Below are 23,620 nucleotides of genomic sequence, written 5' to 3'. Positions count from 1 at the left end.
TATGAAGTACAGTCTTTCTCTCAGATCTTAGTACCTCCCAGTACCGTTGGGTGGCATTCCTGCTCTCTCACAGCTCATTCCAAAACTGTTCAAAAATGCCCTGTTCCTCATTACCAGCTTATTCACTGCCATAAATACCAAACCTAACTTCTTCAAAGTGAGGCTCCTATGTTTCTGGTACAACTAGTCTATCAAAATGCTACAGTTTTTTCTTACTATGATGTACTATTCTGAAAACAGACCTAAAGTTTGATGATAGTAGTACCTTCTCTGTTAGCCCTGAAAACATCTAAGACAGATCTTTAATTGAAATGATGCAAATTCTAAGTGGATATCATAACCCTGTGGCACTAGTCTAACAATGGAGTTAAAATGTAATTTTAAATGTTTCTGTCTGTCAAACTGGGTTCACCAGCAAGGACACCTGAAACACTTTAAACATTAAGAGAAGCAAAACCCTTTCCCAGTATAGTAGAAAAGAGCCAAAACACAGTAAACAACCAAACACATTAATCTTAACCCTCAGGTAATGGGTGTGTCTTCATTGCTCTCATACACTTCAGAGGAGAGCAGTAAGGCAGAGGTAGAAAGGTTTTTGATCAAAGCCCCCCAAGATTACAGACTGACAGAAATGCACAGCACAAAGAAGAGATGTGAGATGCTGAAAGAGCAAATACTGCAAGAAAAGCAAAACCAGCTGAAAAGTGTAACGTGATCAGCTAAATGAAGAAAAAGCATTTAGGTTCCATTTTCACAATAGGTATCTTTCAGGTACTTGCTACATTTACAATTAAGTTGTCTGGAAGTAACAGAATACCACAGATTAGAGTGAAATTTTAAAGCAATTGATATAACTCTACTTTGCAAATTGTACAGCAACAACACTCCAAAGTAAGGCACATATACTGTAACTCTCAGATTTTGCTTTCCTTAGAAGTGAAGACATTTCTTTAAGAGCAAGTTTTATGCAGTTTCCCACATTTTCATACTGTTTGTCCCTATGGTTTATCGTTATCAAAGCAGGATGTTTTCCCACTTTAGTATCTGCAGGAAGCATATTTCAGCTCCCTTCCTCTTGGCTGGTGCTTGGTACTTAGGAAGGAATCATCTCATCTGCCACTTTGATTTCTCACCATCCTGAAGACCTGTAATATTTTGAAAGTTCTTTCATATATTTGTATGTACACATACACAGTAAGGTCCCTTTTTCTTTGTAGTTTCTGAACACAGTTCCTTTCCTAAAGATTTCTACCATATTTGCACCACCAGCAAAGGCCAAAATCCACCTTCCAGTCCTCCCAAGGGATACTACAGACCAGGGTCTGAGACAGGTTGCCACTATTTTTTCACCAAGCTTTGAATGAAAGCCTGAGGACTTATACACGCTTCACAGTTTCCTATGAGAGTGCACAAGGCCAGAACATTGAGGTCACAGGCTGAGATGGACACAGAATAAAACAAATAAGTGTATGCAACTTTTTTGTGTTCAAAAATCCATGTTGCATCTTACTTCTATGAAAGATTTGGTCACTGTCCTCATAGATGGTGCTGAATGTTAAGACTCTTCCAGGCCTCTGCTTGAACAAAGATTGTTCATAGTGACTTACCAGCACAACAATAGTAATTTTGTTGCGGAAATTAGTATGAGATAATTTCTTAGGCCTGTTAATAGAGAATGACTTCTTGTTTTGGAGACATAGATTAGAGAGCTCTTCAACCCTCTGAAGTGGGTGGTCACCTGTTCAATCCTTTCTCTCGGCAAAAACACTGACGCTTGCCATAGACTTGCTAACATTTTTTTGCTTTCCGCACTGTGCACTGCTTGCCCATCAAGGAGCTTCTCCTGGAGACTACCCACATTGCTCTGCTTCAGTGAGGCACATGAACAGCTGAGATAAGCAGTTCAGGGTGTAGCATTCCTTGTACATGCAAGAGGCTCAACAGCCAAGAGATTAGTCCAGTTTCAAGCAGGGAACCAGCAAGCTTTTTTCACCATGAGAAAGTCTGAATGCCAGAAGTAGAACTTGACTCTGGCAGAGGCTCTCCCATGAATCTTGTCAGACCTTTTCCACTGATATTGCAGAAGGTAAGTCTTAGGATCTTAATGTGGCAGGGCACAATTACCACACATAAGAATATCTGTGGGCAACATACCCTAAAAAGTACTCTCATCCATCCTAGCATGATGAGGAAGCTGACAGAAGAGCTCACCAAGCCACTCTCCATCATCTGTCATCAGTCCTGGCTCACTGGGGTCATTCCAGATGACTGAAAGCTGGCCAGTGTGACACCCATCCACGAAAAGGGCCAGAATGAGGATCTGGGGAACTACAGGCCAGTCAGCCTCAGCTCAGTGCCTGGCAAGGCTATGGAAGAGATCATCTTGAGTGTTCTCACACGGCACCTACAGGATGGCCAAAGGCTCAGACCCATTTAGGAAGGGCAGGTCCTGCCTGACCATCTTGATCTCTTTTTATGACCAGGTGATCCACCTGGTGGATGTGGGAAAGGCTGTGGATGTTGTCTGCCTGGACTTCAGCAAGGCCTTTGACAAGAACTGGCTGGAGGCCAGGCCCAGAGAGTGGTGAATGGTGCTGTATCCAGCTGGTGGCTGCTCACTGGGGGTGTCCCACAGGGACCTGTGTAGGGCCCAGATCTGTTTCATGCCTTCACTGATGATCTGGATGAGGGGATTGAATATATCCTCAGTAAATTTATGGACAACACCAGATAAAGTGGGAGTGTTGATCTGCTGGAGTATAGTAGGGCTCTGCAGAAGGACCTGGACAGGCTGGATCAATGGGCTGAATCCAGCAGTATGAGGTTTAATGAAAACAAGTGCCAGCTCTTGTTCTTTGGCCATAACAACCCCAGGCAGAGCTCCAGGCTGGGTACAGAGTGGTTGGACAGTGCCCATGCAGAAAGGAACCTGGGGATGCTGACAGCAGCTGAACATGAGCCAGCAGTGCCCAGGTGGCCAAGAAGGCCAATGGCATCCTGGCCTGTACCAGCAATAGTGTGGCCAGCAGGACCAGGGTAGCGATTGTCCCCCTGTCCTGGCACTGGTGAGGCTGCATCTCAAATCCCGTGTCCAGTTCTGGGCCCCTCAGTTTAGGAAGGACATTGAGGTGCTGGAGCATGTCCAGAGAAGGTCAACAAGGATGGTGAAGGGTCTGGAGCTCAGGTCCTGTGAGGAGCAGCTGAGGGAGCTGAGGTTGTTTAGGAGGCTCAGGGGGGACCTCATCCCTCTCTACAGCTCCCTGAAGGGAGGGTGTAGCCAGATGAGAGTTGGGCTCTTCTACCAGGCAATCAGTGACAGGATAAGAGGACACAGTCGTACCCTGTGCCAGGGGAGATTTAGGTTGGACATTAAGAAGTGGTTCACAGAAGGAGTGATTGGACTTTGGATGGGTTACCCAGGGATGTGGGAAAGTCACCATCCATGAAGAAGGAAAAACTGGATGTGTTTAAGGAAACATTGGATGTGGCACTCAGTGCCATGGTCTGGTTAACTAGATGGTGTTCATTCATAGGCTGGACTCAGTGATCTCAAATGTCTTTTCCAGCCTTGTTGATTCTGTGATTATGAAATCTTATGTAACCTACTGTTTCCATGTCTTTGATGTAAGTGCTGGGAAAAGAAATTTTAAAATATTTCTGGTACATGCCTTGACAGGGTGTGATTACAATTTTTTTTGTCTCTTTCCCCCTCACCCCATTTTTTTTCTTTTCCCAAATTTCTAAATGTGCAATGAAATCTCAGGTGTCTCTAGTTTCTTATATCTAAAGCAAAATTACAGAATTAAACTAGGGAAGGCATAAATCCTCTTTATGAGGAAAATGAGATATCACAAGAAAGATCTGATGTTTGTACCACTTTTCAGGATTTTATGAATTGTGTTTGGCATCAAATAATTTATTACAGGTTTGGGTATTTTTAAGGCCTCTAGTTCTGCATACACAAATCATGTATCTTTGCTCTTACTTACAGTTTAAAGCAAATAGTTTAAAGAGACACATGTTGTTACGGTGTTTTCATAGCTGAACATCAAACTTCTGAAAATTAAATTACAGAATGTCATGAACAGATTGCCCAAGTTAGTATACTAAGTCCTATAATATTTTATGCCAGGTCACCCTAGGAAGAAAAGAGTATGTTCTGCCTTAGTCAGCAGATAGGCCAGTATCAGCATCCTGTATTAAAATACCCAGAAGTTTTTCCAGTTTTTGAGTACACGAATATATTGCTATTTTTTGTTAGGGTTATGTGGTGCTAGCAGCCCAGCACTATAGAAGACACACCAAACACAATGTTGGTTTGAGATAAACAGGATGAAAAAAGGACACAAAACTTTGTTGAAAGACGTATGTAATTTGAAACGTCCTACCTTGCATATCTGAGATGCATACAGCAAAAGCTTCTTGTGGTCCAGCCTCTCCTTGTGTTTCTGCAGATAATCTCGTAAACTTCCATATGGTAAGTATTCCATAATTAATCTTAGATTCCTACGTCCTTTTACAGAAATAACAAAAAGTACAAATGTAATTTTTTCTGTAATTTTCCAAAGATGAGTTTTTAAATATAAGTATTTCAAAACATCTATCAGTAGCCATAATACAAAATGGACTTAATAAAAAATATTAATTTATTATCTATACATCGCTATGCAACTTTTCATATATTAATTAACTGCATTTCCTCAGAAACTTATTGAAACTTAACAAGAATGTGGATACGCTTGAAAAATTAATCTATCACTAATCAACATCATCTCATCAATACTTTAGTTACTATTGCTAAGGCAAAGCAGAAGTCTGTATGTCTGTGTTGTCAAGATGATGCCTCTTCCCATTCTGAGTTTCAACTTTTTACCAATGTCACCATCTTTCAAAACAGCTTCCTTTGTTTTGTACTCTCTCAGTCCTGATAAATTTAGGATAAGTCAGTGACTGTCATAAACACTTACCTCTCTGAATTTCTCAGTATGCATATTTAGGTGCATTCAATATAACACATACCTGCACTGTAACACACTCCTTTGTATTTCACGATGTTATCATGCTGCAGAGATTTGAGTATTTCAATTTCTCTTTCAAAGTCCCTAAGGTGCTCTTCTGTGCTATGTTGCAGCTTTTTCACAGCAACCACCTCCCCAGTATTATCCTGCAGCGGGTCATACCGGCACATCTCAACACTGCCAAAATTTCCCTAGGTCAAAATGGAAACACTTGGGAATTAAAAACAAGTCCACATAATTCAGTGTGTTTCCTAGAGTACATGTTTGTTCATGTAGAGTGCAGCTTTTGTTCAGTGCTCACTGTACTAAGCATTAAGGTGATGTGATTAATTATTCAAGTGAAATGCCACAAAACTTCCCTGAGAGAATAAGTGCAGGACCAAGGATAACAGTTGCAAAAGAAACATATTCCATGAAAGGAAGCAAATAGAACAAGAAACAAGGACAAGGAAAGAGGGTGATGTCCATCTATTTTCTCTCCTTTCACAAATTTCCACCTCCACTGCCATAATCCTTTTTCTGCACTTGCATAAGCCCCTTTGCCGTGGTTCTTCATTCTGCTCTGCTTCCTTTTGGCTACTTTCCCATTTGTTTCAATGTCCTGGTTTTTTCTTTCTTCATTTATATTGTATTTTGTCTTCTTTTATGCAGCCATCACCTACCACTCTGTTGCTCTCTCTAAGCTATGCGATCACAGTCAACAACCAACCATCCGCAAACAGAAGTAGTTCTGCTACTTCTCTTTCAGGCTGCTTCAGTACTTGAAGCCAAAGCAATATTGGTAAAAACCAAATAAAACAGCCAAGAACCATTCTAGAAAAATAGTACTTGGTGAAGATCTGCCAGCTGCACTTGGTCTGTCTAGGTATGTTTTCACATGGCCAGGCTGCAATGACTGGCAAAACTAGTAATCAAAGGCTGATTTCTAAAGCCAGAAAGTTCAAGGCCTACATGTACCTTGAAGACATGTATCTTCCCCTTGAACGTAGAGACTGTATATTCATAGTTCTCATAGTTCTCATGCACATTCATAGAATATGGATACACAAAACCACCAACTCCATGGGTTCTGTGCAAGACTACTCCAAAGTGCTGCTAACTGAATATCAAGTGTGTGTATATATCTATTTATACATACATACATATATATATACATACATATATAAAGTTTATATCAGGCAGCTCCGCATGACTAAAAAATACTTTCGCTGTGAAAATGAAAAAAAGAGCTAGAAGGGACTGCATGTGTGGTTCAGATATGACTGAAATTGGTAACTTCTAAAACAGAAGCTTCACTGTAAATAATGTATATGGGGTCATCAAAAGACAACTATAAAGAAAACTCTAGTTAGTTCCTAAGCTACTACAGAATTTTGAAACATCTTACCTTGCCAAGTTGCTGTAAAAACTTAAGATGTCTTTCTTCAAATTGCGTAGGGTCCCGATCTTCAAAAGCGCCAGAAAATCCAAGTGCTCCAATTCTCATATTTGGTAACATATCACTTTCTGTCAATAGCTCGTAATCTGAGAGGTAGAAGGAAGAAGGGAAGAAAGGGAAGAGAAAGCACAGAGTAATGAACAAGAGAAGGAAGAGCCTTATTACAATCATGGCATGTTCTCCTTTTGTTTGGCATACTTCAAGTTCAACAGAATATTGACAGCCACCTTTATTTCTATATAGTAATTTGCAGTCAAATACAATGATGTATTGCAAAAAACATACTAAAAAGAAAGTGAGTCAATAGGAACCAGGAGTATTTTTGATCCTGTTTTATTGCAAACTCACCTGGAGTGAACAAACTGTTCAAATCACGTATAATTGCTCTAAAAGAAGGCCTGAAATCTGGCTCATAATCCATGCAGTTGTTTATAAGGTTAGCCAGCTCTGTCCAGTTGGGGGCAGGAAGCTGGTGCCTATCTTCATAAAACTGTAGTTTCTGGAATTAAACAGGTAAGTCATTTTACAATCACGAAGAGTTGCAGAAGCTTTAACATTCTCACCAGAGTAGCCAAAAATTACAGCTCTAAATCTAGACTTATCTCACCAAATGTACATTATCTCACCGATTTTCATCAGAAGCAATGCTGATATAATTTAGAGTGATCAGTTCAGAAATTTCCAGCCAGTTATTGGTAGACGATAAGCAGATAGAGAAAGATGAGGAAAAATAGCACCTCCTCTATTGGTAATTTCATAAATCCTCAACTGAATAGGTCCAGCAGAAAATTCTACTGACCTGTGAACCGGCTGAACTCACAGTTGTGAAAAGCTCTGTGAGTGTTATGAAAGAATGTAGGGCAATTTCCGAAATACTTAGATATCTGTAAGCTAGGTCTAGGTAAATCTTGGAGATTACTGTAAGAGCTGATTAACATACCTGAGAAATCAGACCAGGTTTTATGGGAAGATTACAGTACCTTTACAAAAATAATACTACCTGTACTTTTGTGGCATAGTTTTTTGCTTCCAAAGAAGCAAATACATATTAATTAATATTTTTATGGAATATGTTTCCCCTCCATCTCCTGCCCTACCTGAGATTAAATTTAACATTTCTCGTTTAGCTAAAATATTAGAATTGTTGCAACACACAAAGTACTACTGTATTTAAGATGTTCAACTACAAGAATACTAATTAAAATCACGCACACTGTTAGGAATACTTTTTGTTTAAAGTGATACACTGCTGCAACAAAGCAACAAAAATATTTACTAGGTAATGCTGAAAATTCTGTACTTTGTCCCCCTAAAATCAAAATAAACAACATAAAAACAAACTTCAAATAATTTCTTCTGGTTATTATCTACAAGCAAAAATGTCTTCTTCCTACAGTGGTCATAGGCCACACCACTTTACATGCTGAAGTGGTTACAACTGCATATGTTCTAAATTAGAAGTGCTCAAAGAACTGCTATGACTGCAGAACCAGTAACACTTACTCTTGAAGAATCCAGTGCACTCAGGGGTTTGTCTCCTCCACTGCAGATTTCCCACAAAGTGGTACCAAAACTCCATTTGTCTGTAGCTGGACTTAGTTGTTTGGGATTCTCAATACATTCAGGAGGAACCCATGGTATTCTCTCAAGAAGAACTGTGCAATCACACAAAGGAAACTTAAGACAAATAATGAGACCAGAAAATTCCCCAACATATTTGATTTGGCAAAAATTACTTTAATATACATAAGTATTTCACTCTGCAATGTACTAATAATACTTTTCCATGTATTTGTTCGCACCAAAAAAACCAAATTATGGAATATGGGCAAAAATAAAAATAATATTTGTGGATCAGAGAGGAAGTCCATTAGTTTTATTGTAAAATAAGCCTAAAGGTATAAAATTGCCTTAATATCAATTCCATGTTACATTTTTTCTGATTTCTCTATTTCCCTCAATTCTACCAATACATCAAAAAGTACTTTGCCAGTGGTTGGTGTACTATGTCACAGCAAAAGAAACCATGAAAAGGAATTTTACACTATGTGATTTTTAAGCTGTTGCTAATGGCTCTAGTAAAAAGTTAAAACATGGGATTGTACTGATTTGGATTGAGACCTTCTTAGAAGTTTCACATTTTAACAGAGAGAATTTAAATAGTTTATTGGCAAATAATGACACTGCATTACTTATGGGCTGTTAGATACATTATTTCTTTAGACATTGATAAAAACACCAAGTATGAAGTGTTTTTATTAAAAAGAAAGACTACAAAAAGAATAGCAAGGTTGTTTCCATTCCAGTAGCATAACAACCTTGCACACATTTCCATTTAAATAATTTTGCTGTTTATAAAGCGTTGGAACAGTCTTAATGGTGGATGATAACCCAGTATTTTTAACATCGTCAAGTGGCTCCAGGTATTCACCAAGAAATGCACTTAAGATGCTTTTTAACTGCCAGTCAGCATTTTCAAAACTGCATTTGGTTTCAGTTCTGAAAGTCCTTGCAAGCTATAAAAGACTTGATCAATTACAAAACACTAAGTTCGGCAACTATCTGCAAATGTAATGGACTATACTACATATTTAGAATATAATATAAGCATAGTACTACCAATGAAAAAGGGTTGAAAATGAGAACAGCAGGGAAAAAAGCTCGCACAATGGAGAATTGTGGCTTTATTTCCTATAGCTATTTGCTAATTAAAAAGATTCACTCAAAACTGCTTGGCTAGGACTCTAGAGAAAATTATAAGAGAATTGTTTTAGATGGTAGTCAGGAAAAAACCCAACCCCAAATGTATTTTTCAAGTCAGAAGCACTGAACAAGAAAGCTGACACAAAGACTTACTATCTCTTGGCAAAACTGTAATACTGATGCCAGGATCGCTTAGCTTTATAAATGGAAGGTTTCCAGACTTCCTGTCTTCCTCTCTGATAAGCAAGATATTTTTTGCACAGACATTCCCATGAACAAGGCCTTTATCCTCCTATAAACAGAAATGCATAATTTACAAACTGACAAGAAAAGTCTTACTGTTGAAGAGATATTTAAAAACAAATATTGTACAGCATGAGGAAAATATCAGCAAATAAAATAATGATCACAAATTAGGTCAATCAAACTTCAGGCACTTCACCAGTTTCTCTCAAAGTTTTCAGCCAATTTTTGTTCTCTACCTGAAGTCTGAAACAATTTGATATGGGTTAACTTTAAAAAATACTCATCCATCCATTTAAAATTAATTTGAGAGCATCAAAATTCTGTTAAAAGAAAGACTTATCTAGTCACATATCCTGTCTTGAATAATGGCCTTTATCTAATGAGAAGGACTGTAAGGTTGAGACCTAAAGCCCAAGCAGAATGCACTAGCAGAGTGAACAGTACAGTGGTTTTCCCTTCCCAGTGGTTAAGCATTAACACTACTGGGAAATTGTTGATGTTCAGTATCATGAACTGAGGTGGGAAGTCCAGAAAGGACTGATTTGTCGGGGAGGTGGGGGGAAACCGTTACTGCAAATGTGTTTATATTTTATGCTAAAACATAAAGCATTAATAAAGAATGGACATTCAACTACACTTTGTGCAGGATATGAAGTCTTTCTCTGGGTATCTACAAAATAGCTTCATTATCAAATCTGTCCAGAGTTTCAAGAATTCAGGTAATAGCTCAACCTTTTTGCATGCATTAGTCTGAATCACTTGAATTCTGCCATTAACAAAACTGAACCACTTACCAGAAAATGCATGGCTAATGCCAACTGTTTGGCTACTTCCAGCTTCCACAAAATATTGATAATATTTTTGTTCTTTTTCAAATATGTGTCCAAGGATCCAAATTTTACATATTCTTGTACAAGGATGTCTGATTCATAATGATAAGAAGAGTAACAATTACAACCAACACCAAATAATGAAATTTCAGGACAGATTAATGACTTTAGTACTACTCTTTTTTGATACCTTGTTGGTGATCTGACTATAAATTTCAACCTTTATGGTATCTGAGTACTGCTATAAATAATGTATGTTCTTTATACTTCTTTGGAGTGTGGAAATTCACTTAATTTCTTCGTAAAAACAAAGTTACTAGATTTAATCCTTAAGGGTTAATAATTTAGATTTAATCTTTTACAGACAGGTAAAATCCAGTGAGCATTTTTCCACCCTCACCTGAAAGGCACAATAACATAACTGCTGATGAAGCATAGTAGTGTACAGTACAATCAATGTGGTGAGTTAAATAACATCCAAGTCATTCACTTCAGAGTTGTTTACAATCTATATTCTTAATGAAAAATGCAATGCTTTATTGACTGAAGATGCTTTGCTTAAAAACAGAGAAGTATTTGCCCTAATGGTGTATATATATATGACATATGCCTTCATGCAGCCATCTAGCAAATAACTCCAGAAACAAGAACTGCCGTCTTCATCACTTTTAACACAATTTCAAATCACATGACTGAACCCTTGCTCTCAGCTGCAAGATGCTCACATTGGAAACTACTGGTATTATATCTGGCTGTAACAAATAAACTGATTTTTTTAACAAATTCATTTTAGAGACAGCAAATTCCTTTTTTTTTGCAATTATGTGAAACAGTTTTTATCGAATTTGTACATCACGTGTGTAAACCACAGAACCAATACGAGCTGCTCTTCCTATTCCTTAGTAGTTGCCTCTCCCTAAACTGTAATATATCTCCTGCCTTCAGAAAGAGAATAATTTCTAGAGGACAACAATAATTTAAAGGTGAAATAAGTAACCATATACTTCTTCCAACAAATTATTTTCAATTATAAACTTGATCCACCTGAAATTTTATAAATAGTCCTGTGTCTGGTACAATGAAAAAAATACAAAAAAACCCATGCGGTTGTTTTGGCACAAGTTCTTGGTCAAACATAATGCTGTGCCTTTTCCAGCCTCTTAAGAGAGGTAATTTCTGATTACAGAGATAAATTCTGATTACAGAATCCACTGTCTCTTTTGGAAATTCTTTCTCCCTAATGAAGGTAACCACCTACACAATATGTTCATGCAGTAAATATAAAATGCTTTCTTTCCCACAAATTTCCAAACACAGAAGACTGAATGGAGAAGAAAAACTGTCAAAGTGAGATTCAGCAGTCATATTTGAAGACAACACACATTAGCACATATGACAACAATCCAAAACGAAGATTTCATTACAAGACATATACATATATTTCAGGTGTTCTTATTAATACATAGCTGTAAGCTACGTTGAAAAGACATTCAACTTTTGCAGATCATGCAAAGACTTTACTGCTGCTAAAATTTCATAGTGTGTTTGTTAAATTACCAGGACCTTATGTTTTCAATATGGGACCTCTAAACCAAACTACCCAAAATTATATTTGTGCTCACAAAGTCAGCACATGTGGAAAAGGACAGCAATGTCTGTTTCTAATCACAGTAAATGATCATTTTTCTGGGTAGCACAGTATCTCCCTTTCTAGATAACCACAGCTGATATAATGTAGGGTTGCAATTTTTCTGGCTCTTCAAAAGCCCATTCCAGAGGTGCAAAAAATCTCAAATAGATCTCAAATAGAATAGATATACATGAGTCATTTACAGAGGTTACTATTCACACTGATTGTACTTTAAACAATTTTTCCTTTTTCTTTGTTTTTACTATTAACTAGTTCTCAGATACCAAAACTAATACTACTGCAGCGCGAACACGCATTAGCTGTTCAGCTGGTGTTGAACTAGCACTGTTTTGGGTTTTTTTCCCTAGTTTTACCCAAAAACAATATCAAACTCTAACAGAGATATATAAAAATTGGTAAAAAAAGATAATTAATTTCTACTTACTCTCTTCTCCACAGACACAGACTCCATAATTTAACACCAAATGTTTGTAGGAAAGTTGGCTCATCATACTTGCTGCTTCAAAAAAGGACTTTTTGCAAAGAGAGGGAGAGATCAATAAAGAAAATGTATCAGTGAAAACAAAGCCCCAAAATTCTAATAAATTCACTACAACCATTTAAAAAAACATTTCAACTATCTCTTTGCAAAGACCCTATGTAACATGTTCTGTATTGTTTGTTGGTGGTTTGTGTTTGGCAACTGTTCTTGTTTGGTTGGTTTTTGCTTCAATTTTTTTGTCATGGAGGGTTTTTTCTAATTTTCTTTTTCTAAATAACTGTTAGTACACATTCCAGATAGGTTAACAGCCTCTTTTTTCCTGCGGGCAAGTGTATCTCAACATTTTAAAATTATTTTTTTTCAGCGTCAATTACCTAGGTAAAGTAAACTGAAGGCAATTTCATAAATATATTATTCACTTTCTAATTTATTCTAGCATAATGTGCTATTCAGTTTCAAATTTCTTTGCAGCACATTAAGTTAAAAGACAAAAAGTATTATGCAATTCATCCACTACGCAAGACCTTTTCCCTTTGTCAGGAAAGTTTCAAATGCTTTTATTGCATTCTTTGTTTTTTTATTCTATTCAGAGGGATTTCCACCTACATTTGCTTGTATACTGATTATTCACCCAACAAAGTGAAGTGAAAATGAGAACATTTTCCTTTAGGTGACTATATTTTTATTTCTATATTCTGACCTTTTGGTAACTGATTCATACTTAATTTTAGAATATAAATATATTACCCATTTAATCAAAATTATCTTTTTTAAAGTTGTTTTCAACAGTCTAAAGCCTACACTGCTTATGAATACCAGTCATCTGAAATATGTCTTCTTTTTTTCCTTCTATTTTCATATAGATTTATCTTAAATAATTGAAAAGTTCACAAAACAGTGTACTGGTTGTCTTGGCTTGCTGTAGACATAGCTAGATAATTAGAAATTGAATAAATTTAAAAATTATATATATAGACAATAATCAGTATATAAAGTTATATTAATATAATAAACACTACTACATCTTGTGAAAGTCTTTAATATTAAATTCTCACATACACAGTCTCGGGCTTGATTACACTACCAGTTTATTAGTTTTTGCACAAAAGCCTTCAAGGTCTGCTAAAAGCCTCTCTCAAAAAGTAGAAGGCTCAGTGATTATGGGTGAATCCAAGTATGGTAAGTTTTTCTCATACATAAATACAGTAAATTCACGAATACAGGCCGCACTGAGTATAAGCCGCATCTCTGGGTGTTGGCAAATACTTCGGTTTTTGTCCATAAATAAGCCGCACCCGAATATAAGCCGCTCTGTCGTTCGCAGCGAGGACCCGCGTGCAATTAGTAACAGAACCGCGGGAGGGCGGGGTTTACTGGCTGAGCTAAGGCTGTGCAGGCTCGGCCCGCTAGGGGCTGCTGACGGGGCCAGGCGGCCCAGCCCGGTGCTGCCGCTCAGGGCCACCCGCTGCTGCCACTGGGCTCGGTCACCCCGGGTCGGCGCTGCCCCGCGGTGGCAGGCAGGGACGGAGCTTCCCCCGCTCCTACGGCAGCAGCAGCGGGCGGGGACGGAGCTTTCCCACGCCCGTGGCGCCGGCGGCGGGCAGGGACGGAGCTTTCCCGTGCCCATGGCGCCGGCGGCGGGCGCGGACAAAGCACCCCGCCTCCTCCCCGAGCCACGGCAATGGCTGCGCGGGGCTCCCATCGGCTCCCCGAGACGTGGCAATGGTGGCGTGCGCTTCCACCCGCCTCCCTGGGCCGCGGCAATGGCTGCGCAGGGCTCCCGTCGGCTCCCGGAGCCGCGGCAATGGCAGCGCCTCCCCCCCCGTCCTTCCCGGGCCGCAGCAATGGCGGCGCAGGGCCCCCGTCGGCTCCCCGGGCCGCGGCAATGGCGGCGCGTCGTCCCCCCCGTCCTCCCCGGGTCGCGGCAATGGCGGCACCTCATCCCCCGTCCTCCCCGGGCCGCGGCAATGGCGGCGCAGGGCCCCCGTTGGCTCCCCAGGCCGCGGCAATGGCGGTGCGCCCCCCCCCCCCGCCCCGTCCTCCCCGGGCCGCGGCAATGGCGGTACGCTCCCCCCACCCCCCCCCCCCGTCCTCCCCTGGGCTGCGGCAGAGGAGGAAAGAGAGCTCTCCCGCCTCTCTCCCCGCCCCCCGTGCTGCCTGCAGGGAGTCAGGGCTACACAGTAACACTGTAACAATCACGGAATGCCGGCTTGTACTGGCAGGTGCTTGGCTCGGCACCCTGGCTGGCACGTCTGGGGTTGTAAATGTCAGAAAATTATCCACATATTAGCCGCCCCCGACTATTAGCTGCACTTCCAGGTTTCCACCAAAATTTTTGTCAAATTGCTGCGGCTTGTATTCGTGAAATTACTGTACTTCTGATTATTTGATTTTACTGGAAAATCTGAAGACAGTCTACACAGAGGAATGGTGGTTCCTTGTCTGTAAACAATGAATTTACTGGTTAAGACAATCCTGTGGCCATACCACCCCTCCTCTGGTACTTCAGTGGGTAGCTCTGAATTCTCTCACAGGTGGTGGGAGCAGGGGAAATAAAATACATTGGTGTACTTCCCAAAGCCAGTCTCAAATCCATACTCCCAGTGTCACAAGTCTAAGCATGAGCTTGGTTCAACATACAATCCTCCACCATATAACAGATAGTCATTTATGAAGTAAATGGGTAATGCTCAAGAAAAGAAGAGCAATGCCCAGCGTAGCATGGACAAATGTTATATAGCAGTCAACAACCACACCAACCTCAGAGTAGTTTCTGTGCACTTTATCCAGCACCTTTAAAAGAACTTCAGTTTGATGGAGTTGGCCATAGTCTCCCACTTCTTTCCTTATACCTTTGAAAATCTTAGTAAATGTGCCCTGTCCAAGACTTTCCTCCTAAAAGGAAGGATACAGATAGAAAAAGCATATCAAAAATACCCGCATGTTTTAAAAGACATCCTAAAAAAACCACCCCTGCATAAGCATATGCAAGTCTTTAGAGGTGTGCTGGCTGTAGAGTCCAGTTGAGAAGGAAAGGAAGCAACTATATCAGAAACAGCTTAAATTTCTGCTTGTTTTTTGTTGACTACTCAATGATCTCAGAAAATAACTTGCTGCAAAAACCAGAGAGGAAGCAATTCCATTAAACATGTCTTTAGACCTCTCTAGAACCAAATAATTGCTACTGCAGTCAAAAAGATGCTTCTTAATTACAAAAAAATAGTTATTTGCATTACTGGAAAATAAAATAAATTCTTTTCCACAACTCTAATGAAAGATTACAGCAAAATCTCCTACCTCAGATAAGATTCTTTTAAACACATACAGAGGTTTTTAAAACTTGGAGCATATTTAACCCAACATCTGTAGTGGAAAAAGCTAACAGACTTACGAATATCAAGTCCTCATTACGGATTTTGTGAAAGACCATCTGATTGACATTATTGTGTCTCTGTAGCATAGGTGATGAGGGTACATCAGAAACACTATTGCTTCTGAAGACTAGGAGATTTGATTTATCTAGAAAAAAAAAAGGGAAAGGAAAACCAAAGAAAATTTGTAAAATATAAAACTAAACCAATATAGTTTCAGAAGGATTATTAATTAGAGGCTCCTAATTCAGCACAAAAAAGATACCACATTGAGATGAGTGTATTTTAAAAGCCACACAGTATTTCATTTAAATCAAAGTCTGATGTTTTCTAACCAGCAAAATCATTTAGGTTCACTCACAAGTTTTATGTTTTTTAAGTATTCCTGAAAATATTCCTACCTCCTTTCACATTTTAACTGCTGCACTATTTGTAATAGCAATTGGGATGGAAAAGGGGATATAAATTACCTTCTATTATAATACAAAGTAGAGTAAGTGTGATACTAAAACTAAACCGGAAACGTATGTCTTTGTAGGTATCTCGCATCCATTATTATACTTATTCAATAATTTATCATTCTGATGCATATACATTTTTGGTTTCAATGGAACAAATGTTGAAAATTATTCTCTATAATGCACATACTGTAAGAGTCAGTCCGAAGATTGCCTGATTCTGCCTCACAATCATCATCAGTGACTGAGACCTTGAGACCCCCACCACTCGTTCCAGGCCGGAGCCGCTGAAGCTATGCCAAGGCGGATGTTCTAATGGACTGAGTCTGGTTGTGTGCTGCATCGTTATGGTTCGCTGTGCCCTAGCAGGTGCAGGCTGAACCGTACTCTCTGCAGCTGAATCAACAGGCCTCACTCTCACAATGGTCCATAAATTTTCCCACCTTTTGTCCAGCGGCCCCTTGCCTCGAAACCGACTATAAAATTATCACCCTCAGAAGAGACCTTCGGAGAGACTTCTTTCTCCCCATGGATGGAAGACATTGCCGGATGATCCGAGGACATCCCATCTGTTGGTAGCTATTCCCCCTATTCTCCCTGTCTTCTCTCTCTCTCTTTCACTCTGTCCCTCTGTCTCTGTCCCTCTGTCTCTGTCTCTCTCTCCCTCCCTACTTTGTCATTTTTTTATCTCTCTCCTTCTCACCATTATCCCAAAACTGAATTGTTGGCCCTCAATAAATTGCTTTGCTGCTTGTTGCTGAACAAAATCTTAGTCTCTTGCTGTTGCCCTTTGCACCTCGCAGTCGAACGAGCCATCACGAGCCCTGCTCAGGCTGTGTGGACCGTGACATTAATTGGCGTAGTCGGACAGGTTTTCTGACAGACAGAAGGGTTGCTGGTTTTGTGTGGTCTGTAACAGGGGAAGGACGTCTTGCTCCAGCCGCACATAGCTGGCCACCTTGAAAGGGGTGAGGTTTTCTAGACAGCAACGGGGGCATTTCAGATTTCCCACAGACTACACACACCTAGGTGATCAAAGCATTCCTACACTTGTTTGAGGGCTCTGTCTGCAGAAATTCACAAAAGACCTCTTGGTGCAAACGGCATGACTGTGTCATTCCCCCTCTCTATTCTTGTTTGAATGCAATATTTCCCCTCTTGCTAAATGTTAGTAGGAAGGGTACTACGCAGGATGTGTATGAATGTATTGTCCATTGTCCTTTCTTGATACACTAGCCATTCTACTCAGGGTGAGGATTTGGTAGTGCCAGTTTTTGTGATTTTTGCCTTCCGTGAAGTTAGGAAGGGTGTAGACTATTCGACTCAGGGTGAGCGTCTAGCTGTGTTTGTATTGTCTCTGAGCCTTCCTTGAAGTTGGGAAGGGTGCTGCACTAACTATTGTACTCAGGGTGAGGGTTTAAGTGGTGCAAGTTTTTCCTGTTGTTATATGTTTTGTATTGACTTTGCTTGAGGAAAGAGTGCTTCCTGCGTAACTTGCATGTGTGTATAATTTCTGCTTCTTTTCTTTTTCTCCGGACAGTTTAAGCCTGAGTGTGATTTAAGTCACTAGTTTTCCTATAGTAGTTCTACTTCACTAACTCAAAAAAAAAAAAGAGTGAAAATCATAGTTCAGAAGATAAGAGCTGCATTTTAAGCTTTGCTAGCTAAATACAATTCCAAACCATCTAAAGTGGGGGGAAAATGGGCATACAACTGGTTCAATTTAGAAAATGTGATTGATAAAATACAATCTTTGCAACATCAAACAAAATTCAAACTGGGCCAAAATAAGACCATTCTCTGCTCAGTTTTAGGAGCCTGCCTTACGGCAGCTCTAGAAACTTGCTCTAGGTGAAGAAGTGAAGAAAAATCAATTATTGACTCTCTACAAAATTTAGTGGAAATTTTGCAAAAACAACTAGATGAAGAAAGGAGTAAGAATCATCTTTTAAGGAATTAAACTAATTTTTTAAAAGCCTCCCTAAGACTAGAACATCCCCAAACATTAAAACACACTAACTCACCAATAGAAACAGAGGAGAAGGAAATTAATCAAATAAATCCTCAAAAATAAGTAACCCTGATGAGAAATTGTGGAAAACATTGCTGCCTTAGCTTGAAACCCATAATTAAACCAGAATTCAATTGTATCAATGATGAAGATTTTGACCCACAAGTAACCACTAAAGAAATCCTGTTTACTGCTACTGAATTGTCAGAACAAGTGACTAGTGGGTACTGGGGACATGAGGTTTCCTTAACAACAGGAGACAAACAGAGCTCATGGTCCCTAACTCAGCATGCAGCTTATTGGGCATGGGGGCTCAACCCCTTGGAAAGGGGAGACCCTGTAGCTTTAATTGGTACCCCCAACCAATTCATAAAAAACTTTCACAAAGTTGCCTGCTTGCAAATTATGCTTGAAATAAAATTCACTGCTGGCTATAAATCACCTGTGCAATTACCTGTAAATGTAAAACAACGCCCTCTTCCCTCTGCTGCCAAAGAAGGGATCAAACCAGTTATACAGGATTTACAAAATCAAGAAACAATAATTAATACTAATTCTTCTTTCAACTCTCCTATATGGTCAGTCCAGAAACCCAAACCTGACAACGTGGCTGTTTATCAATTTATTAATGGTTTTCCTGTGGGAGGAGGCGAAATAGAAGTAGTGGGGGATACTGAACAAAAAATAATCTCCCATTTGGAAAGCCTTAATTTGCAAATTACCCCAGAGAAAACTCAAAAACCTTCTCAGAAACTGAAGGCATTGAAGACAACCACCACTGGGACCCTCCCCTCTGACGGGGTGACGCAGAGCTCCTCAGTTAGGAAGTGGTATGACCTGATAGAGCTGTAACACCTTCTCAGTGACAAAAGGAGCTGTAAAAAATCTGACAATTCCAGAAACTGAGAGCTTGGCTAGCACCCCAAACAAACCTGCCTCAGTAATCACAGTAGCCTCTCCTTTCTCCTCCAAACAAACAGCCAAATTCTTGGTTTAAGAAAAGAATTATAAGAGACGGGGACCTAACAGTAGTTTGGAGTGTGCTGATAGCTGTTTGGGGTGTTTTCCAACTTGAGGTACAGATTGCCTCTCTTGTTTGCATCTACACTGACTCCTGTGCTGTGTTTAAAGGAGGAACAGAGTGGCCTCCAGTCAACAGAATTCCAGTCCACGTTACATGCTGAATAGTTCCATCATTTTAACCTCCTGCCTCTTTGTGGCAGATTCTGTTGTGTTTACTTTTCACAGAAGAACGCTGCAGGACATCAAGATTAATTGCTGAATTAATTGCTGAATCCCTCATTGAACCTGTATACAGCTATGGCACAAGACCTCCTCAGCTGCCTTCTATACTCTAAAATCAGAATTGTTGGTTTAATCTAATTGTTGTACAATTTTTTTTCCCCATAAAGTCATGTGCGGTAAAAATAATGCAAAATACTGGGGATAACTTGATGTTAATGTTGTAACACCTAACACCCAACCACCAGTTATACTAAACCTGGAAATTTTTTGAAATTGGACCATATGTAATTAAAATTGTTTAATTTGCCATAGCTTTTCAAACAAGATAAATTGTCAATAATTCTTTTAAATAATGAATAATAAGAGAGATAACTGGTGTTGTGGGAACAGGATTGGGAATTTTAAATAGCATTGATTCAAAAATACTGATGGATAAATTGGCTCTAACATTTCTTCAGCTCTTAGTTGTGTCCAGGCTCAATTGTGGATGCAATCAGTTACTGCCTCAATTATAAGAGAAGGCAACAAAAGCCCTTTTCCTACTGAAATTTGGAGAATAACCTGGGATAGTGCCACTAACTTTGAAAGAGAATTCCAATCCTGGTGAAACTTGCTAAATTTTACCTACAACCCCAGCACAAACACAGCCATAGCCTTTGTACAGACGATACGCAATGCTTCAGTGCATTCAATATTCCCTATCATTGCATTAGGGCTGAATCACGAAGGAGCTGTTCTCTATCCTTTGAGCATAGAGAATGGGCCCGTCAAATTGGTGGGAAGTGGAAAACTGTTAATTTGGAAACTTGCATTGTCTGGGAACAACGAGAGTTTATCTGTGAAAGTAACGCAATCAGAGCTCAAGATATTTGCTTAGACACAGAAGAATGAAAATCATCCAAACGAAATTCCTTGAAACAGTACTGATATATATATTTGGGCAATAGGTGTGCATGCTTAAAAACTGCTTGTAATAGTTTTTTGGTTTTTGTTTTTTGTTTTAGTAGAGAAAATTATTCAAATCTTTGTGTTTGTAATTTTACTAAAATTACAGGATATGATTTTTCTTTTGTAGCTCCGGTTATCTCTCATCACCTTCTACAGTCCAATTACACACTGATCTCTCATTTATTACCTACTCCCATTGGAATAAACCTCTCTCTGGTAAAGCAATTGCTGCTTCACCAAGACCTGATTAGTATTTTGGAAAAGAAATGGACAAAGAACTTTAATAACTGTTTTCCATAATGTGAAAGAAATTCATCATGTCCTGGAAAGAGTAAAAGGAGTTGTTTTATATTGATGATGGGATACTCTTTTTGGGTGGTCACCTACTGCCACAGGGGTCCTAAACAAACTGAGTCATCCCATCATTGTCCTCCTCATCCTGGTCTTAACTGGTTTTGTTTTATCAGCAATTCTCTACAATACGAATTGGAGAATTATGAAACGGTTGACACACTTGACATCCACACTAAATTTACACAAATCTGTCACCATTGACATCCCTAAGGTTATTGATGTAAGGAGTACTGTGTGATCTTAATATAAAACAAAACATGTTCTTGATTAAAAAATTACTTTCTTTTGACCGTCCTGTAATTAGAATGATAGTTAAAATGGATTATTTTTGATTACCTTAACTTTTGAATATCAATTTACAAATTGCTTAGTTTAATCGAATTGTATTTTGAATATTGGTTAAAATTGATTGTTGTATTGTATTTCACATTGAAATTGATAATTTTTCTCTGTAAGCAGAAATTGTTTCTATGGAATGAAAATAATTGAATAATTGAAAAGATTGATCATTTGTTTGTTTTCCCTTCCTCTTTTTCTTTCCCCTTATCTCTCTTACTCTTCTATCCTATCCATTTTCCTATCTTTGTTTTCCCTGGGATGTGCTACCAACTCGGACGAGTCCTGAAGACGTCGGAATAACACCACGAAGGAGCACTCCTGACAATGATCATGAGTCACGGAGTGGTGTAAGAGTTGGTCCGAAGATTGCCTGATTCTGCCTCACAATCATCATCAGTGACTGAGACCTTGAGACCCCCACCACTCGTTCCAGGCCGGAGCCGCTGAAGCCTCGCCAAGGCGGATGTTCTAATGGACTGAGTCTGGTTGTGTGCTGCATCGTTACGGTGCGCTGTGCCCTAGCAGGTGCAGGCTGAACCGTACTCTCTGCAGCTGAATCAACAGGCCTCACTCTCACAATGGTCCATAAATTTTCCCACCTTTTGTCCAGCGGCCCCTTGCCTCGAAACCGACTATAAAATTATCACCCTCAGAAGAGACCTTCGGAGAGACTTCTTTCTCCCCATGGATGGAAGACATCGCCGGATGATCCGAGGACGTCCCATCTGTTGGTAGCTATTCCCCCTATTCTCTCTCTTTCTCTCTCTCTCTCTTTCTCTCTGTCCCTCTGTCTCTGTCCCTCTGTCTCTGTCCCTCTGTCTCTGTCCCTCTGTCTCTGTCCCTCTGTCTCTGTCCCTCTGTCCCTCCCCACTTCGTCATCTTTTTATCTCCCTCCTTCTCACCATTATCCCAAAACTGAATTGTTTGCCCTCAATAAATTGCTTTGCTGCTTGTTGCTGAACAAAATCTTAGTCTCTTGCTGTTGTCCTTTGCACCTCGCGGTCGAATGAGCCATCACGAGCCCTGCTCAGGCTGTGCAGACCGTGACACATACATATTTACTTTTATCATCTTTAATAAGGTTTTGAATCCATTGGATATTTTCAATCAAATTTGAGAGAAGTAAAGGTTTTATCTTAGAGTCTGTTCTGGCAAGTTTCTCTTTAAATAGAAACTGTGATAGACATGAACACTAATATTGACTGTACATAATAATGTTTAGGGCAGATATTTAAAGATTTCATAAAGGAGAAAGATATGAATATCAAAGGTAGGTAAAAAAATTAAATACAAATTCAAGAAAAACCCACTCCTCAGGGAGGAGCTCTATTCCATGTGTATTTTTTCAGTGTTAACAAGGAGTTGAAACCACACTGTAGGCTTGGCATAACTCAGCTAAAATAAAAAATGACAGAAATTCACTGACATTGTTGGTTCCATTGCGTATGGAAGTATTCTCAGTGATAAATAACCCATTTATCTTTCCTTCTCAAGACGTGAAAACACTTGATACAAGAAGAAATGCTGTTGCACATAATCCATTGTAATCAAGAAACCAGTTTTGCTTCTAATCATGAAACTGGCTACCATGATTACTTCTGGAAGACTATCTTAAGCCAAATTAAAATTTGGTAGACACTGGAACTAAAAACTGTGACTAAGAAGATGAATAAACAGGTCAGTGAAATTTAAAAAACCCCACACAGATATATCACAGAATATTCTGAGTAGGAGGAGACCTGCAAGGATTATCAAGTCCAGCTCCTACCCCTGCACAAGACCATCCACAAGAGCCACACCATGTGCCTGAGAGCATTGTCCAAACACTTATTGAATTCTCTCAGTTTGGTGCTGTGACCACTGATCTGGGGATCCTCTTCCAGCGCTCAGCCACCCTCTGGGTGAAAAAGGTTTTTCCAGTATGCAGCCTAAACCTGCCCTTACACAAATTCAGTCCATTCTCTTGGGTCTTGTCACTGGTCACCACAGAGAAGAGATCAGTGCCTGCCCCTTCCCTTCCCCTCATGAGGAAGTTAAAGACTGAAATGAGTCTCCTCAGTCTCTTCCAGGTTGAACAGACAAATGAGCTCAGCTACTCCTCACACAGCTTCCACTCCAAACCCTTCACCATCCTCATGGCTCTCCTTCAGACACTCCCTAATAGTTTTATGTCTGTCTTACACTGTGGCACCCACACCTGCCCCCAGCACTCGAGGTGATGCTGCCCCAGTGCAGGACAATCCCCTCCCTTGCCTGACTGGTGATGACGCCCCCTGATGTCTCCCAGGACAGAGATGGCCCTTCTGGCTGCCAGGGCACTGCTGACTCATGCTCAACTTGCCATCAGCCAGGGCCCCCAGGTCCCTCTCTGTGGCACTGCTTTCCAACATCTCATTCCCCAGTCTGTCTGCACCTCCGGGGTTGCCCCACCCCAGATGCAGAATCTGACATTTTCCTTGTTAAATTTCATATGGTTGGGGATTGCCCCAGTCTCTAATTTGCTGAGGTCTCTCTAAGGGGTCTCCCT

At 39.9% G+C, this 23,620-nt stretch overlaps 1 protein-coding gene across 10 annotated transcripts in view; it reads right to left on the bottom strand.

Annotated features, from left to right (window-relative positions):
• The window catches only part of JAK2 (Janus kinase 2), a 94,890-nt gene that overhangs the window by 11,900 nt on the left and 59,370 nt on the right, over positions 1–23,620 (bottom strand). For all 10 annotated transcript variants that reach the window (XM_033085548.1, XM_033085545.1, XM_033085550.1 and 7 more), the window contains 10 exons: positions 15,759–15,886; positions 15,128–15,262; positions 12,311–12,398; positions 10,200–10,327; positions 9,313–9,451; positions 7,960–8,111; positions 6,805–6,955; positions 6,406–6,542; positions 5,020–5,209; positions 4,389–4,513 (listed from right to left, as the gene is read on the bottom strand). In XM_033085548.1, the coding sequence (XP_032941439.1) occupies positions 4,389–4,513; positions 5,020–5,209; positions 6,406–6,542; positions 6,805–6,955; positions 7,960–8,111; positions 9,313–9,451; positions 10,200–10,327; positions 12,311–12,398; positions 15,128–15,262; positions 15,759–15,886 (1,373 nt within the window). The remainder of the gene's footprint in view (positions 1–4,388; positions 4,514–5,019; positions 5,210–6,405; positions 6,543–6,804; positions 6,956–7,959; positions 8,112–9,312; positions 9,452–10,199; positions 10,328–12,310; positions 12,399–15,127; positions 15,263–15,758; positions 15,887–23,620) is intronic.

This window comes from Catharus ustulatus, chromosome Z (assembly GCF_009819885.2).
Source record: "Catharus ustulatus isolate bCatUst1 chromosome Z, bCatUst1.pri.v2, whole genome shotgun sequence".
Lineage (NCBI taxonomy): Eukaryota > Metazoa > Chordata > Aves > Passeriformes > Turdidae > Catharus > Catharus ustulatus.
The sequence above is the reverse complement of the archived record's forward strand: the minus strand, read 5'-3'. Positions and strand labels throughout refer to the sequence as shown.